General features: G+C 49.0%; 1 protein-coding gene and 1 long non-coding RNA gene across 9 annotated transcripts in view; one reads left to right on the top strand and one right to left on the bottom strand.

Moving 5' to 3' along the window:
• The window catches only part of DHX30 (DExH-box helicase 30), a 30,541-nt gene that overhangs the window by 2,598 nt on the left and 14,163 nt on the right, over positions 1–13,780 (top strand). For 2 of the 8 annotated variants that reach the window (XM_083466649.1, XM_083466650.1), the window contains exons 1-5: positions 6,192–6,384; positions 8,367–8,384; positions 8,927–9,057; positions 10,309–10,419; positions 12,520–12,878. In XM_083466649.1, the coding sequence (XP_083322775.1) occupies positions 6,204–6,384; positions 8,367–8,384; positions 8,927–9,057; positions 10,309–10,419; positions 12,520–12,878 (800 nt within the window). In that variant the 5' untranslated portion in view covers positions 6,192–6,203. Of the gene's footprint in view, positions 1–1,181; positions 1,237–6,162; positions 6,385–8,366; positions 8,385–8,926; positions 9,058–10,308; positions 10,420–12,519; positions 12,879–13,780 lie in introns of those variants that run through there. The other 6 variants (XM_083466653.1, XM_083466654.1, XM_083466655.1 and 3 more) reach the window with 5 other exon arrangements.
• Positions 1,088–13,697, bottom strand: LOC310689533. The gene is made up of 2 exons (XR_014517455.1): positions 13,613–13,697; positions 1,088–1,607 (listed from the first exon to the last, which is right to left on the bottom strand). It is a non-coding gene; the product is annotated as an uncharacterized lncRNA (long non-coding RNA).

The following is a 13,780-nucleotide window of genomic DNA, read 5'->3' as shown; positions in this document are numbered from 1 at the left end:
AAAATCTTTGAATAATTAAGAATGTCTCTTGGGAATATCATGAGGATTTTTCAATCCCTTTGGTTATACTGAATCTTCTTTCATCCTGATAATCAGCACTACTGGTTAGGACCAAACTGTGCTGCTTGGCTTTTCAAACTGTAAATAGCAGCTGGGATGGGGTCAGAACCACAGCAAAGTGGGGAGGCGGGTTTAACACTTTCCTTACACTGAGATACTGCTCTTTCCCCCAATGTTTTCTTTAGCACCAACTAGGAACTTGGGAGGGATTTTCATGGGTACAAATGGGGGGTGGGGTTACCAAACACAAATAAGCACTGCTGCTTCTAGTTAAAGTTCTAAAAGGGAAATGTGTCACCAAGTTAAACATTATTTTTTTTTAATGTGGAGCTTTGCACTTGGGATGGGGCATGGCTGAGTAGTTGGACAAAAGAAAAAAAATCCCAGCATCAATCCCCATCACCTCCCTCTTTAAAGGATCTCTGTAATGAGGAGAGGGAAGTCCACTAGGAATTGAGATGTATGTGCTGAGATGATGGCGTCCTTGGGCTCCTGCGATTTTGAAAAGACTGGTTTCATAGAAAAACCTCCTCCCAGAAGGTCGTTGAAAGGAAGCTGACAAACCCCAGCCAATAAGCCTGACTACATGTGAGGATGAGGCATTTGGCTTCCTATCTCCCTCAGAAACACAATATTTACATACAAGTTCTGGTTGGACGGTTGCTTAAAATTTTAGTTACAGGTAGGTAGCCGTGTTGGTCTGCCGCAGTTGAAACAAAATACCAACTAAGTTTGTTATTGGTATGAGCTTTTGTGTGCATGCACACTTCTTCAGATACAGTGGTACCTCAGGTTAAGTACTTAATTCGCTCCTGAGGTCCGTTCTTAACCTGAAACTGTTCTTAACCTGAAGTACCACGTTAGCTAATGGGGCCTTCCACTTCTGCGCCGCCGCCGGAGTACAATTTCTGTTCTCATCCTGAAGCAAAGTTCTTAACCCGAGGTAGTATTTCTGGGTTAGCAGAGTCTGTAACCTGAAGCGCATGTAACCCGAGGTACCACTGTACTTAGTTGGTCTCTAAGGTGCTACTGGAACAAATTTTTTTATTTTGCTTAAAATTTGTTAGACTCTCCTTGATACATTTCATCTCTCCTATCTCTTCTCCCTCTTGTTTTTCCAGGAACTGGACCATTTTGCTCTGCCAGCGATGTTCTCCCTGAATTCATGTAGAAGAGGTAAGAAGGTAGTTGGCCGGACATAGGGTGGGTCATGGCATGAGGGAATCACTATTTTTGATGACTAGGGGGAAAAGCTCTAGAACCGGTTCTCTTCTCAGTCACAACAGACCTTTGTGAGACTTGAGCTTCCCCCTGTGGCAGTGAATGAAATTTCCAGTCTATTCACACTGGCTTCAGGTCCTCATGCTGAGCTTCTGACAGGGATGGGGAGTCTGGTGCCCTCCAGCTATTGTTGAACTACAACTTCCAGAAGCCAGCATGGCCAGTGGTCAGCGATGGTGGGAGTCTGAATCCAGCAACATCTGAAGAGCTTTAGGTTCCTCATCTTTGGCTTACAGCATTGGCTAGGACGTAGTCAGATGTACTACCTAGAAAATGATAAAGAAGTTGTGGGTCATTGTTGAGCTGAAAATCATCTCATGCCTTTGGCTATGAATTGGTCCATGATCCCAGGTGCGTTTTGCATATGTTACATCAAAGCTCATTTCAACCAGGCACAACCAAAACATTTGTTACTGAAGCTGCCCATGAGCATGTAATTGGCCTCAAGCTAATAATGACACACATTCAACAATTCACATTTTTGCAGATCTCCAGTAGTTAATTTGATAGTGGCCCTTTCCCTCTCTGCAATGATGTGGGTGGCATTCAACTGTCATGGCTTATATAGAACTCACATACCCTGCAAATCCAGTTTTCTGTCCAATCTAGCCTTTACATTGGTTATCCACATTAGATTAGGCTTTGGTGTTCCCCAACCCCCAATCCAATTTGAAATAGGAACGTTCCCCCTTTTTAAACCTCATATATCCCTTTTTCTTAGTTGTGCTGCTTTGCACCACCTTAGTGAGACCGCTGTCCTTGGTGTTGACAACATCTGTACAACATGTTCTCATCTTCTATCATGTTGTCTCTTTCCTCTTTTCCCTAACCAAACTCTCCATTTAGCTCATTACTAGTTTTCCACGCTAGTTGCTCCAGCCATCCGCCATCCTTGTTGTTCTTTCTGAGCTCCTGGCCATTGATTTTAAAACGAGGTGCTCACGCAGGAATAAAGAATTCCTGGGATTGGCTGAAAGAGAGATGATTACTGTGTCCGCCCGGTGAAGTACTATTATCACCTTTGCAGCCCTTTGGCATAAAGACCCTGCAAATTTTCATCACCAAGAGCAATGCATTCAAGGATTCTTTTCCTAAACGCACACTTGGCTCACTTGTCAGGTGAGTTGGCACGATGATGACATTGGCAGTGGCCGAATCAACTGCAGAGCTTGAAAAAAAGACCCCAAGCAGGGCAGGAGTCCTCAGAACAAGGCTAGTGGTTTGTCATGGACTCCATGGTGGTCCTGTGATGGGAGAGGAACACAGCAAAATTACCTTCCTGTCTGCATCAGAAAGGCTCAACCATGGCTGGTTCTTTTGAGACGAGAGTGGCAAGTTATGCCTTTAGCCTGACCTGCCAGGCTGCAGGACAAAATGTAGAAATTAAATGCTGTTAAAATGCTTTTATGTTGCTTAATAAAAAGTTTTGTGACTTCAAATAAGGAGACCGTTTAATTTTTGGCATCTTTCCTACACGTTGCGTGCTCAGAGCTGCAAGCTTTTGTATAGCTGTCCGTGACAAACCACTAGCCAGACTCGTGTAGATGGTTGTCCATCATCTCACCTTTCTCCTTCAGCTCTCTGTTACTGTGCTCTAGCTCTTTCCTCTTCCTGTCAAAGATGGGGTTGCAGCTGCTATTCTTTTCACTGCTGTGTTTTACATACCTGGTTCCTTTCTCTAGAAATACTGTGGAGAGGGAAGGAATCCTATTGGTCCATCCTTCCAACCCTGACGGCTGATCCATTCCATGTCCACAGCCTGCTCCCTCCAACTTCTCTCCCTCATATGCCATATTTCTTTAGCCTCACTCTTTGCTCAGTCTCCTTCCACAGACGCAGTTGCCCTCCTTACATAATCCCTCGGGGATAGACCCACCATCTCTTCCCCTGCTCCTAGTAATCACCTGCTTTGGGAAGCTCTCTCACTCCTTTAGTGTTTCCTTCAGTTGTTAGGCTGGGGAAAAGGGCTTCGTTTGCTAGTGTGTGTGCCACCACATGCTGCCACCAAAGTACCTTTTTATGGTGTCTGGGATAAGCAGAGAGGTTCCCCTTTCATTTGTTACTAGGAGCACTAAGTTATAAACTGTCCATGTCACCTGAAAACAGTAATGAGAGCAGAAACACAGGTGCCATTTCAGCTGCACAGCTAGTCCACCCAGCAGTGGCCAAACTGGACCATACCCCTTGCAGCTGCACAAGGGAAGCATTGGTTTTCATGCAGCAGCAGCGCTTCTGCCAGCATTTGCCAACCTGGTGCCTACCAGACATTTTGCATCAGCCCCGTCATTGTATGGCCTTGCTGACCGGGGCCAATGGCAGTTGTCTACCAGATCTTTTGTACAAACCTGGTTGGCTAAGGCGAGTACTCACATTCCTGGCAGCCAGGGCTGTCTTAAGTATATCCGGCGCCCCGCCGTTTCCCAGAGTTATTGACTTTTTAGGGAAGACGGCGCTGCCGGCGGGGCTGGCGGCTCCTCCAGCAGGGAAGAGGCAGAGGCAGAGGCTGGACGCGACACCTCCCAACTCTGCTGGCTGCTTCGTGCCACGGTAGCCATGGCAAATGGGAGCCTCCGGGCGTGGCAATGCTTGGGCGTGGCATGCGGAGGCAGGTGAGGGTGGCAAGCTGATGCCTGGAGGCGCCACGTCCAGCCTCCGGCTCTTCCCTGATGCCCTCCAGAATTTGGCGCCACTAGCCTCTGTGGGTAAGACGCCCCTGCTGGCAGCGTTAACCTGTTCCCCCAACCACATTTATTTGAAATCCAATTAAAGCTATTTAATTAATTTAACAGAATTGATGCACTTGATCCAGTGATACCAGCTTTTCACAGTCTGGTTGTCACTGACACCCCCGCCGCCTCCTAGCGCCCCCTCCCTGGGTAACCCCTAGGTCTGTCCCCTCCTTTCCATTCCTGTGCAGTGAGGAGAAAGGTGTCTGGCTGCATAACAGGCCACCTTGTGACTACCCTAAAGCACTGGAATTCCTTGTGACTGCTCCCCCATGCTACTTTTCCAGACCCCCACTTGTGTATCTCAACAAAACTCGGTGTTGGTTCTCCCTTCATGTGTGTTACACATAGCATTGTGGTCTTGTGCTGCGCACTTTGATGTGATACCTTACTTCAGCTTGTGTGACTACAGTGGTACGGACTTCAGCATAGCCTTGCACCCACCAGGGCAAGAGTGTGGTCATGACCCTGCCCTCCAATCCTTGCCCAGTGTCAGCAGGCACAGTTGTCTGCTTCTCTCTGTCTGCAGGGTTCTTGCACCGGGTGGGACTTGATTTCCATATGTTGGCATTATTATATGAACTTAGTCAATAGCTTGACAAAGAGCAGAACAGAGCATTGAGGCAATGTTAAGATTGGGAAGCCCCCATTCTTACGTGTTTTTAAATTACCCTTGGATATGATGGGAGTTACTGTGTGTCATAAGACACATTGTTCAAGCTAACTTCCTAATGGGGGAGAGTTGTCTTCATTACGGGTTGAATAGGCACACAGCAGGTAAGTTCAACTGGGCCACGGTCTCTTCATGTCTCCCTGCTTGGAAGAGCTGCTTGTGTACCCATGTTTATAACTTTTTTGCAAAGCACTGGCTCTTTATTTTAAACCAGTTTTTTTGTCTTATGAGCCAATCCAGTGAACTTTTGCTCTAGCAACAAAGCATTCTGGACCAAGGACAATTCCCACTGGATCAGTACCACCTTGCTCCTTGAAGCAAAGCTGTAGCATTCTGAGTTTTCCTGGGCTGTTTTGTAAGCCCCAGCATCATTTGCCCCATGCTGCTTTGCTTACAAGGCAGCAGCGCTGCGGGCAGACAATACATCAAGAAAACGGGCAGGCGTTGGCAGAGGCCATTTGTTCACAGAACTGTTGACCCACATTCAGGCTCTTCCTGCGGACCCAACCATGCCAGCAGAGCGGCAGCCATCTGAATTCTTGTACCTCTGCTCTTGACAACCTTTGTTTCTTTTGTCTTTTTGAAAGCCCTGGCTATCTAAAGTGGTTGTGATCTGTGCAGTTTTTGAGAGAAAGCCATGAGGCTTCCAGTTCCCTTCGGAGCAACACTTCAATAGCATAACGGGTGTTTTAAGATCCTACAGGCCTGGAAAATTAGGGGGCTTCACCTTTTAGACTGCAGGTATTGCAGCCCATTATGATGAGGACAGGGACGCGGGTGGCGCTGTGGGTTAAACCACAGAGCCTAGGGCTTGCAGATCAGAAGGTCGGCGGTTCGAATCCCTGCGACGGGGTGAGCTCCCATTGCTCAGTCCCTGCTCCTGCCAACCTAGCAGTTCGAAAGCACGTCCAAGTGCAAGTAGATAAATAGGTACCCCTCCGGCGGGAAGGTAAACGGCGTTTCCGTGCACTGCTCTGGCTCGCCAGAAGTGGCTTCAGCAGGCTGGCCACATGACCCGGAAGCTGAACGCCGGCTCCCTCGGCCAGTAAAGCAAGATGAGCACCGCAACCCCAGAGTCGGCCATGACTGGACCTAATTGTCAGGGATCCCTTTACCTTTACTATGATGAGGACACCCACCAATAAGCCAGGAGAGAGAGGTGAAGGGAGAGGTGAGGCTTGCTGGGCCCACCAAAGCCGCTCCTCAGCTCTTTGCCTAAATCCGAGGGAGCAGCAAGCACCTTTCCCCTGGCTCGGGAGAGGAGGGTCGGGGCCTGGGGTCCTGCTGCTGGGTTGAGTCCGCCTGCCTGCCTGCCTGCCTGCCTTTGTGGCCTCCCTGCGCTTCACTCCGGCGCCCTCCAGGGGGCGCGCCGCGGAAGGCGGAGGCGCCCCTCTGGGCTTGGTGCGCGTGCGCCCCGCTCCTGCGTCGCGGCCGGCGTGCGTGCGAGCGTGCCTCCTTCCAAGATGGCGGCGTCCAGCCGGCTCCTGCAGATGCTGCTCGACGGCGCCGCCGGGCCGCTGTGGCGAGCGCAGCCCGCGCTGCGTCGCTCGTTGCGGAGGGGCCTGTGCGAGCGCGCGGCCGGCGCGGAGCAGGCGGAGGACGACGACGACGGAGGCGCCGACGGCGACGCGATGGGCCGCCAAGGTGAGCCGGCGCCGCCGGTTGCTGGCTCGCCTTAGGCCGGGTGGCGGCGGTGGGACAGGGCAGCGGGCGGAGGGAGACTCTCCCCTCAATACCCGGCCTCATGGAAGCGGGGTGGGGGGCTCTGGGCGAGGGGCATGAGACCCCCGCGCCGGTGCTCCTGCTGGCCTTCCTCCCCGGCCCTTTGAGGGCGCCTCTCCCGCCCGCACTTGGAGACGAGGCGGCGCGCTTCTAACGGAGCTGGACGCGGTCAAGGTCACGCGCCGCACGTGCTCGCATCCCCACCTTCCCCCGGCAAGCGAGAAATGAACCTTAAGGTGGCGGGGGGGGGGGGGCTTCGCTTCGGCTTCCTAAGCATGGGTAGGCAAACTAAGGCCCGAGGGCCGGATGCAGCCCATTCGCCTTCTCAATCCGGCCCGCGGACAGTCACCGAATCTGCGTGTTTTTACATGAGTAGAATGTGTCCTTTGATTTAAAATGCATCTCTGGGTTATTTGTGGGGCACAGGAATTCGTTCGTTTTTTATTTTATTTTTTCAAAATATAGTCCAGCCCCTCACAAGGTTTGAGGGACAGTGGACCGGCCCCTTGCTGAAAAAGTTCGCTGTCCCCTGGCCTAAAGGAAGCAAGGGGCTTCCCTAGGTGTTAGGCCCACCCTAGAGGGTGATTTCACTCGCATTCTGTTCTAGAGGGCTCCCCCCACATGGGTGTGGCTTAAAAGAACATCCCATAAGCAGGAAGCACTCTTGGACTTTAGGGGGACGAGGAGGATCAGGAAGGTGAGCAGACTTTCAGCCGGTACTGTCTTTTACTGGGGCCTCTGAGCTCCAGAATTGGTTTTCAATGCCAAGTAACTTCCTGGAAGGCCAGGGTCGAAGCAATGGGATCTGTGCTACTGTTTAATTTGCTCTGCTGCTTTGAGTAAATTTGATGCTGTGGTTTAGTGCGAAATCCTTGCAAATATTGGTTTAGCAGGTCTTTAGCAGCCCACCTTTTCTCTTAAGAAAAAGGATGAGTCGGTGGCATGAATAAGATGAGATTCTCTGCCACTACAGCACACCACTTAAAGTACAAAGTGCATTTTCAAATATAAAAAATGTTGGGTGTGTGGTGGTGATCTCTGTGGTTGTGTTGGTCCATAAGGGGAAACTCCAAAGTCCACAGTGGTGCAGAATATTAATTATGATCAATCAAAATGCCACAGAATTGTGGCGAGATCTGGAGTTCCCCAAAACTTTTTTTTCGAGCAAGCAGGAATTAGGGGGAGGAGGAAACATTTTTTTTTAAAAAACTACTGTACTAACATTAGATGGAGGCCAGTCTGTAAACTCTTTTCCAAGCTGGTGATTGTAGGCTTATTACAAGCCAGACTTTTGAGTTCTCAGAGATGGGGAGCAACTAATAATTGTGGCTTCAAAGCCCAATACATGACACTTTTTCTGACGTGTTCTACCGCCAGGTGATGATGGGCTGCTGGGTGCCTTGCCAGGGCAGATGCAGTTCCCCATCCTGATCTACAAGCTGACCTTTTGGCTACGTCGTCAATCTATATATTTTTTTGTACTTTTTATCCTTGTTCCCCTCACCACCTGCTTTGTACAACATTGTGCCTGATGAAGGCTTCTGGAGAGCTCAGAAGCTTCCCACACCTTTGTTGGTCCCAGCTGTGGATTTTGAAGGTTGTTCTTGCATTTAAACCTAAATTGTGTCCAATGATTGGTTTTCTATTGAGAACTTCCAAGTTGGGAAATGACCTGAAATGAATGGCCCCATTGCGGAATTCTTAGTGGGAACTCTCTGCTCTTTGTCAAGGTACCATATTTTATTTTATTTTATTTTTTTAAAAAGAAAACCCATAAGCTTCTGTTTTCTGGGAGTTTATGGGGTTGGCGCTGAAGGTACCATAGGGGTATATCCATCTGTTTAAGCTCCACCTTCTCAAACCTTTTTTTATTCTGGATCTTTTCCTTCTTGCTTTCCTCTTAGATAGGACAATGCAAGGAGGTGAGTCAATTTCACTTTCACTTCTCCTTCGTTGGCAAGTCTAGCTGCTGCCATAGCCTCACTCTGTGTGTGTGTGTGTGTGTGTGTGTGTGTGTGTGTGTGGAGGATTGATCTCTGTTATCTAGATATGGTTTCTATTGAGCTCTTATTGTATGAACACTTTAAAGATGTTTTTGCTGTCTTCAGCTCAAACATCTGAGCTAGCTAAACGCTTGTGCAAGGTGGTTTGAGCATGTGGAGTTCTCAAAGCAGAGGGCCAGTTGATGCAATGCACCTTCACCACACATCAAAAGCTCACTGTGCACCAGTAGTTTGTGTAAATCAGCCCCCAAGAGCAGCTAGCCCTGGGAGTTTTGATAAGACACCTCTTTCCTGGTGTCTTGAATCCTGGTAAACGGACCTCAAGGCTTAGTCTGCCGTCTGCAACATTGGACATTGCTGACCTCACATGGATGACAGATGCATTGCATGATTCATTTGTCTTGTGAAGTGTTCTCAGTTTGACAGGAGGTTAATTCTCCCATCCCACAATTTTCTTTCAGATTCAAGAGATTTACTGAAGGAATTTCCCCAGCCTAAAAATTTGCTCAACAGCGTCATTGGAAGAGCTCTTGGCATTTCCCATGCAAGAGACAAGCTGGTGTATATCCACACCAATGGGCCACGGAAAAAGGTAAACTGTCTGAAGCACCTAAAGCAATGGATGGAAGTGGCAGGGAAGCAAGTTCTTGCCCGGTGTTCGAAACTCCCATTTTTCTAGGTGCATTTTGCAATGGAATGTCATTGGCGTGAGCAGTTTCTGAGCTCTGGGCGGAGTACTGTGCCTAAGATTTCAGATTAAAACTGCAGAGTGGAAGGAAAGGAGGACCTTTTTCTGCCTCCCCACTTCAAGCCGCTCTCTGAAGACTTGAGAAGAGACCCTGTTAAGAGTATTAGGGAGGTGGGCAGGGGAAGGACTAGACAATGTGAACATAATATTTTAGCTCATTCATTTTCAGCTTGGTATTCTTGTTATTTAAAAAGCACACCTAGACATTCCATTATTGCGCCCATAATTTCGGTTTGAGGTGCCATTTAGCTCCTAGCTTTCCTTTGTGTGAGAGCTTCTTGTGGGCATAAGATTACGGGTTAACACACTTCCATAAGAAGCACACATCATAACTCTAGCAAAGGATCCTAAACCCCTCAGCAGTGTGTATGTGAACATACATGAGTGCTGGTGGTACACAGGTAAGCCCAGGTACACACATGGTAACAGGAGGCTGAATCGGATGAGCGCCATGGCCCTTCACAACTCTACAGTGCTATGTAGGGCAGATTTGAGGGTAAACCATATACAGCACGGGTCTGCCCTTGTGGCTCGTTGGAAGTTGAAACTGCTCTACACGTACTATTACGTTGCCGTCTTTATGAGGATATACGTTTGACTTTTATTACACCTGTTTTGCAAAAGTCCAGGAAAGAATCGGAACACCATAGTTTAAAACTACTGCTAGAGGACAAGAATCCCAAGACTACATTAAATGTAGCCAAATTCTGTGTGTCTGCAATCAATCGCAGGAAGCAAGTGGTACCCCATAATGACCAAACCCCTAAATGTTAACTACAGGGAGCACGCTAATAATTAATTTTAATTTTTATATTTAAATCATTGTTATATTCATGCATTATTTTATAAATGTCAAATGAATATTTTTTTTATGATCTGTGATATTGTGTGTGTTGACGTTGGTCTGTGACCATATTAATAAAATTCATTCATTCATACAGTGCTGTGAAAATGTCTCTTAAGGTGAAGCTGCATGTGAGGAGAGCTGGTGCTTGCTGTGTGGACTGCTGCACTCTGTTAAGAAGGCACAGGATGCTCAGAAGCAGCATATACGAGCAGTATGCCTGACCTCTTGCCTTCTTTGTCCTTCTGCAGAAAGTCACGCTACTCATCAAGTGGCCAAAGAACGTGGAAGTGGAAGGCTACGGGACCAAAAAGATCGACGCTGAGCGGCAGGCTGCAGCCGCTGCTTGCCAGCTCTTCAAGGTGAACGGGGGGGGGGGGTGTTGTAAAGGGGGGCATCCTTCCTTTCCTGCCCCTGTCAAAGAGCATCCTCTCACGCACTCAGGCCTCACCCTGTGGCCAATTCTTGCTTTCATTTTACCAGCAACATCCTTATATATACACAGACACCTAGTATGATTCCAAAGACCACTAGGAAGACTTGCCCTCTGGCTGCAGGGGGTTCCCTGAACTTTTTCTGCCGTTTTGGGCCTTCCATATCCAGAGCCAGGCAGTGGGCGGTGCTGTAGGATTAAATGGACTTTTGAGAGGTGAGTTGCAGTAGGCAGTTTTGGATTTGCGTTCCTGTAATGGTAGCCGTCCCAAACTTTGGGGGTTCAGCAAGCCAGAAGTGGAAGAGGTGCTGTTCTGTTTGACACCCCACCCCCAAGTTACATTAGAGGAAGGCGGAAGGGAAGTCTTGTTTCCCCACCAGTGCTTCAAATCACATTCAGTGAGTGACAGTTGCTGTCAAAAACTAAGTCAAGCTTCCATGCTGGTCATGCGTGTCAAAGGCACAAATCTCTATTATTATTATTATTATTATTATTATTATTATTATTATTACACCCTTCATCTGCAGATCTCAGGGAGGTTCATGACATAAAAATTCAATATATGTTATAAAAGTGAGAACGAAAACAAACAAAACAATACCCCCGTCCCCACGAATACATTTAAAAGGGATATAGGATATTAATTCTCATCCCAGGTGTCTCCAGCTTTCTCCTCTGCCTCTCCCCACCCCGTCCTATGGACTGCCATCGCGCCTACAAATTTCTGTGCTGTTTGCAAATCCTGCACAGTATCCTACTTCTGGTGGTCTGCGTGTAAAAATGTGCATTAAATGAATGAATCAATGTGTATTATCACAACCAAACAGCCAGCTCACAGATGTGCATTGTTGCACTATGGCAGCCTTCACTAACCTGGTGCCTTCCGGGTTTTTCGATCGGGGGTTGTGGTCCAAAACATATCGCTGGCACCAGGTTGGCGAAGGCTGCAGCATCAGAAGGAAATGTCAGCAATGGGATGCTAAAACCACGGTGAGCAAGAAACATGTGCCTTTTTTGTAAAGGGGAGTGGTTTTCAAACGAAGTAATTGATACTGGCATAAAAAGTTTATTTCCTCAAATGCTCCTGAACATTGCTGTTTTTACCTATGTCATCTTGAATCCATAAAAAGGTAAAGGGACCCCTGACCATTAGGTCCAGTTGTGACCGACTCTGGGGTTGCGGCGCTCATCTCACTTTACTGGCTGAGGGAGCCGGCGTCCAGCTTCCGGGTCATGTGGCCCGCATGACTAAGCAGCTTCTGGCAAACCAGAGCAGCACACGGAAACGCCGTTTACCTTCCCGCCGGAGCAGTACCTATTTATCTACTTGCACTTTGACGTGCTTTAGAACTGCTAGGTTGGCAGGAGCTGGGACAAAGTAATGGGAGCTCACCCCGTTGCAGGGATTCGAACCGCCGACCTTCTGATTGGCAAGTCCTAGGCTCTGTGGTTTAACCCACAGTGCCACCCGTGTCCCTTATCTTGAATCCATGTATCTGTACAAAACAATGTGCCTTTGAAACTGTGCTTTCCATCGCTCCTCTCTTGCCCACCCACCCTCCCTTCCTGCTCCAGAGCCTGAAATGCTCCTCTGCCATGCTCTGGGTCCAGACCAGCCTCCCTTAACCTGGTGCCTTCCAGGTCTTTTGGACCGCGGCTCCCATTAGCCCAATCATCCCATGGCCGCCCTGACTGCACCTGATGGTGATTGCAGCCCAGTTTGTGGAAGGCTCTGCTAGTCAGTCATCTTACTCCCCTTCTCCTTGTCCTTGCTGAAATCTGAGACATTGCATCCAGACCATGCAACCATAGACCCCCAATTCAGTCCTTCGTTGCTCTCCCTGACATTGGCAGGTGAAAGAACCAGCTTGCAAGTGGCGATGACTGCAGTTGCCGGTCATTGGGACAGTACTGGGCTAGCTGAACAAAGAAGTCCGGCTTCTTTCTGATGCAGCTTTTGAGTGGTTTAAAACACCCTTTTCTTCCCCCCTTCCAGCCACCTTGACCGCCTTTCCTTTCCTCTGCACAGGGCTGGGGTCTGCTGGGTCCCCGAAACGAGCTCTTTGATGCCGCAAAGTACCGCATCCTTGCTGAGCAGCTGGGCTGCCCCGATGAGCGGTGGTACTCAGAGGGCAGCCGGTGGCGCTCCAAGTCCGGGCCGTCTCTGGCCGACCTCTCGACCTGCTGGAGGAGGATGGAGCCTAGCGAGCCCATCCAGTCCCTGGAGCACAACAGGCTCCCCAAACCCATCCGGAAGGAGGAGCTGGAAGAAGGGGAGCTGGAAGAGGGGGAGCTGGAGGAAGGGGAGCTGGAGGAAGACACCATCGACGTCTCCGATTACTTGTCCATGGCGCATCCAGGGGCCCGCACTCCACCCAGAGACATGAGGTAGGAGAACCTGAAGGGCATGGGCCTTTCATGCACACATGGTATGAGCACGGGGTCGGGCCTTTGTGTGCTGGCATGGCCCTGGAGACAGCGTTGGGTGATGCCCTTGGCAGGATCTTCTGGGAAATCCTCCAGGCCCTTTCTTAGCTGTATTTACACACTGCCAGATTTTTTTGGGGGGGTGGGGGTGGGGCTCAAACTAGTTTACAAAAAGAAAGATAGAATAAAATTACCAAGAAGTAAAATTAACAGCAATAATTTAGGACTTCGGAAAAGTTAAAATAGCAGTAGATTAAAAACAGGTTAATGCTCGCATCACTTTTCTGAATATCTGGGTAGGCCTGCCTAAACAGGAGTTTTTAGCAGGTGCTGAAAAAAGTACAGTGAAGGTGCCTGCCTGGTATCGATAGGCAGGGAGATCCAAAGTGCGGGTGCCACTTTACTAAAAGATAAGAGTTCTTACAGATGTGGAATGGGCATTTTACGGCATCTGTAGCAGTGCCACTTCTGCCAATCACAGCAGGAAGACGATCTCAAGAGGTGAACTGGTCCCACAGTTGTGAAGGGCTTTATATGCTAAGTGTAGCACTTTGAACCTGAGCTGGTAGCAAATCAACTCTGTTGCAGCTCTGTAGTTCCACCAGTCCATAGTGTATTCGTTTTACATGTGTGTGCCTAATCCTCAGGTGACATGAGGAGCAGTTAGTTTACCGCCCCCTTCCTGCCTGCCTCACCTGCTGGTCTGAGCTGTGCTTCTCCTGCCTGCAAATGCAGCCTCCTTCTTCCCCTTCCTGCTCGGGTGTGGTGTGTGGAGGGAGGGAGGGAGGAGCTGGCTGATCCTGGCCACGTTCTGGAATGCCGCGGGGGTTCTGGAGCCAGTGTGATGCAAACAATTTCCAGAG

Source organism: Podarcis liolepis, assembly GCF_965112155.1.
Source record: "Podarcis liolepis genome assembly, chromosome: 12".
Taxonomy (NCBI): Eukaryota; Metazoa; Chordata; class Lepidosauria; order Squamata; family Lacertidae; genus Podarcis; species Podarcis liolepis.
Note: the sequence above shows the minus strand (reverse complement) of the source record. Positions and strands in the feature narration are given on the sequence as shown.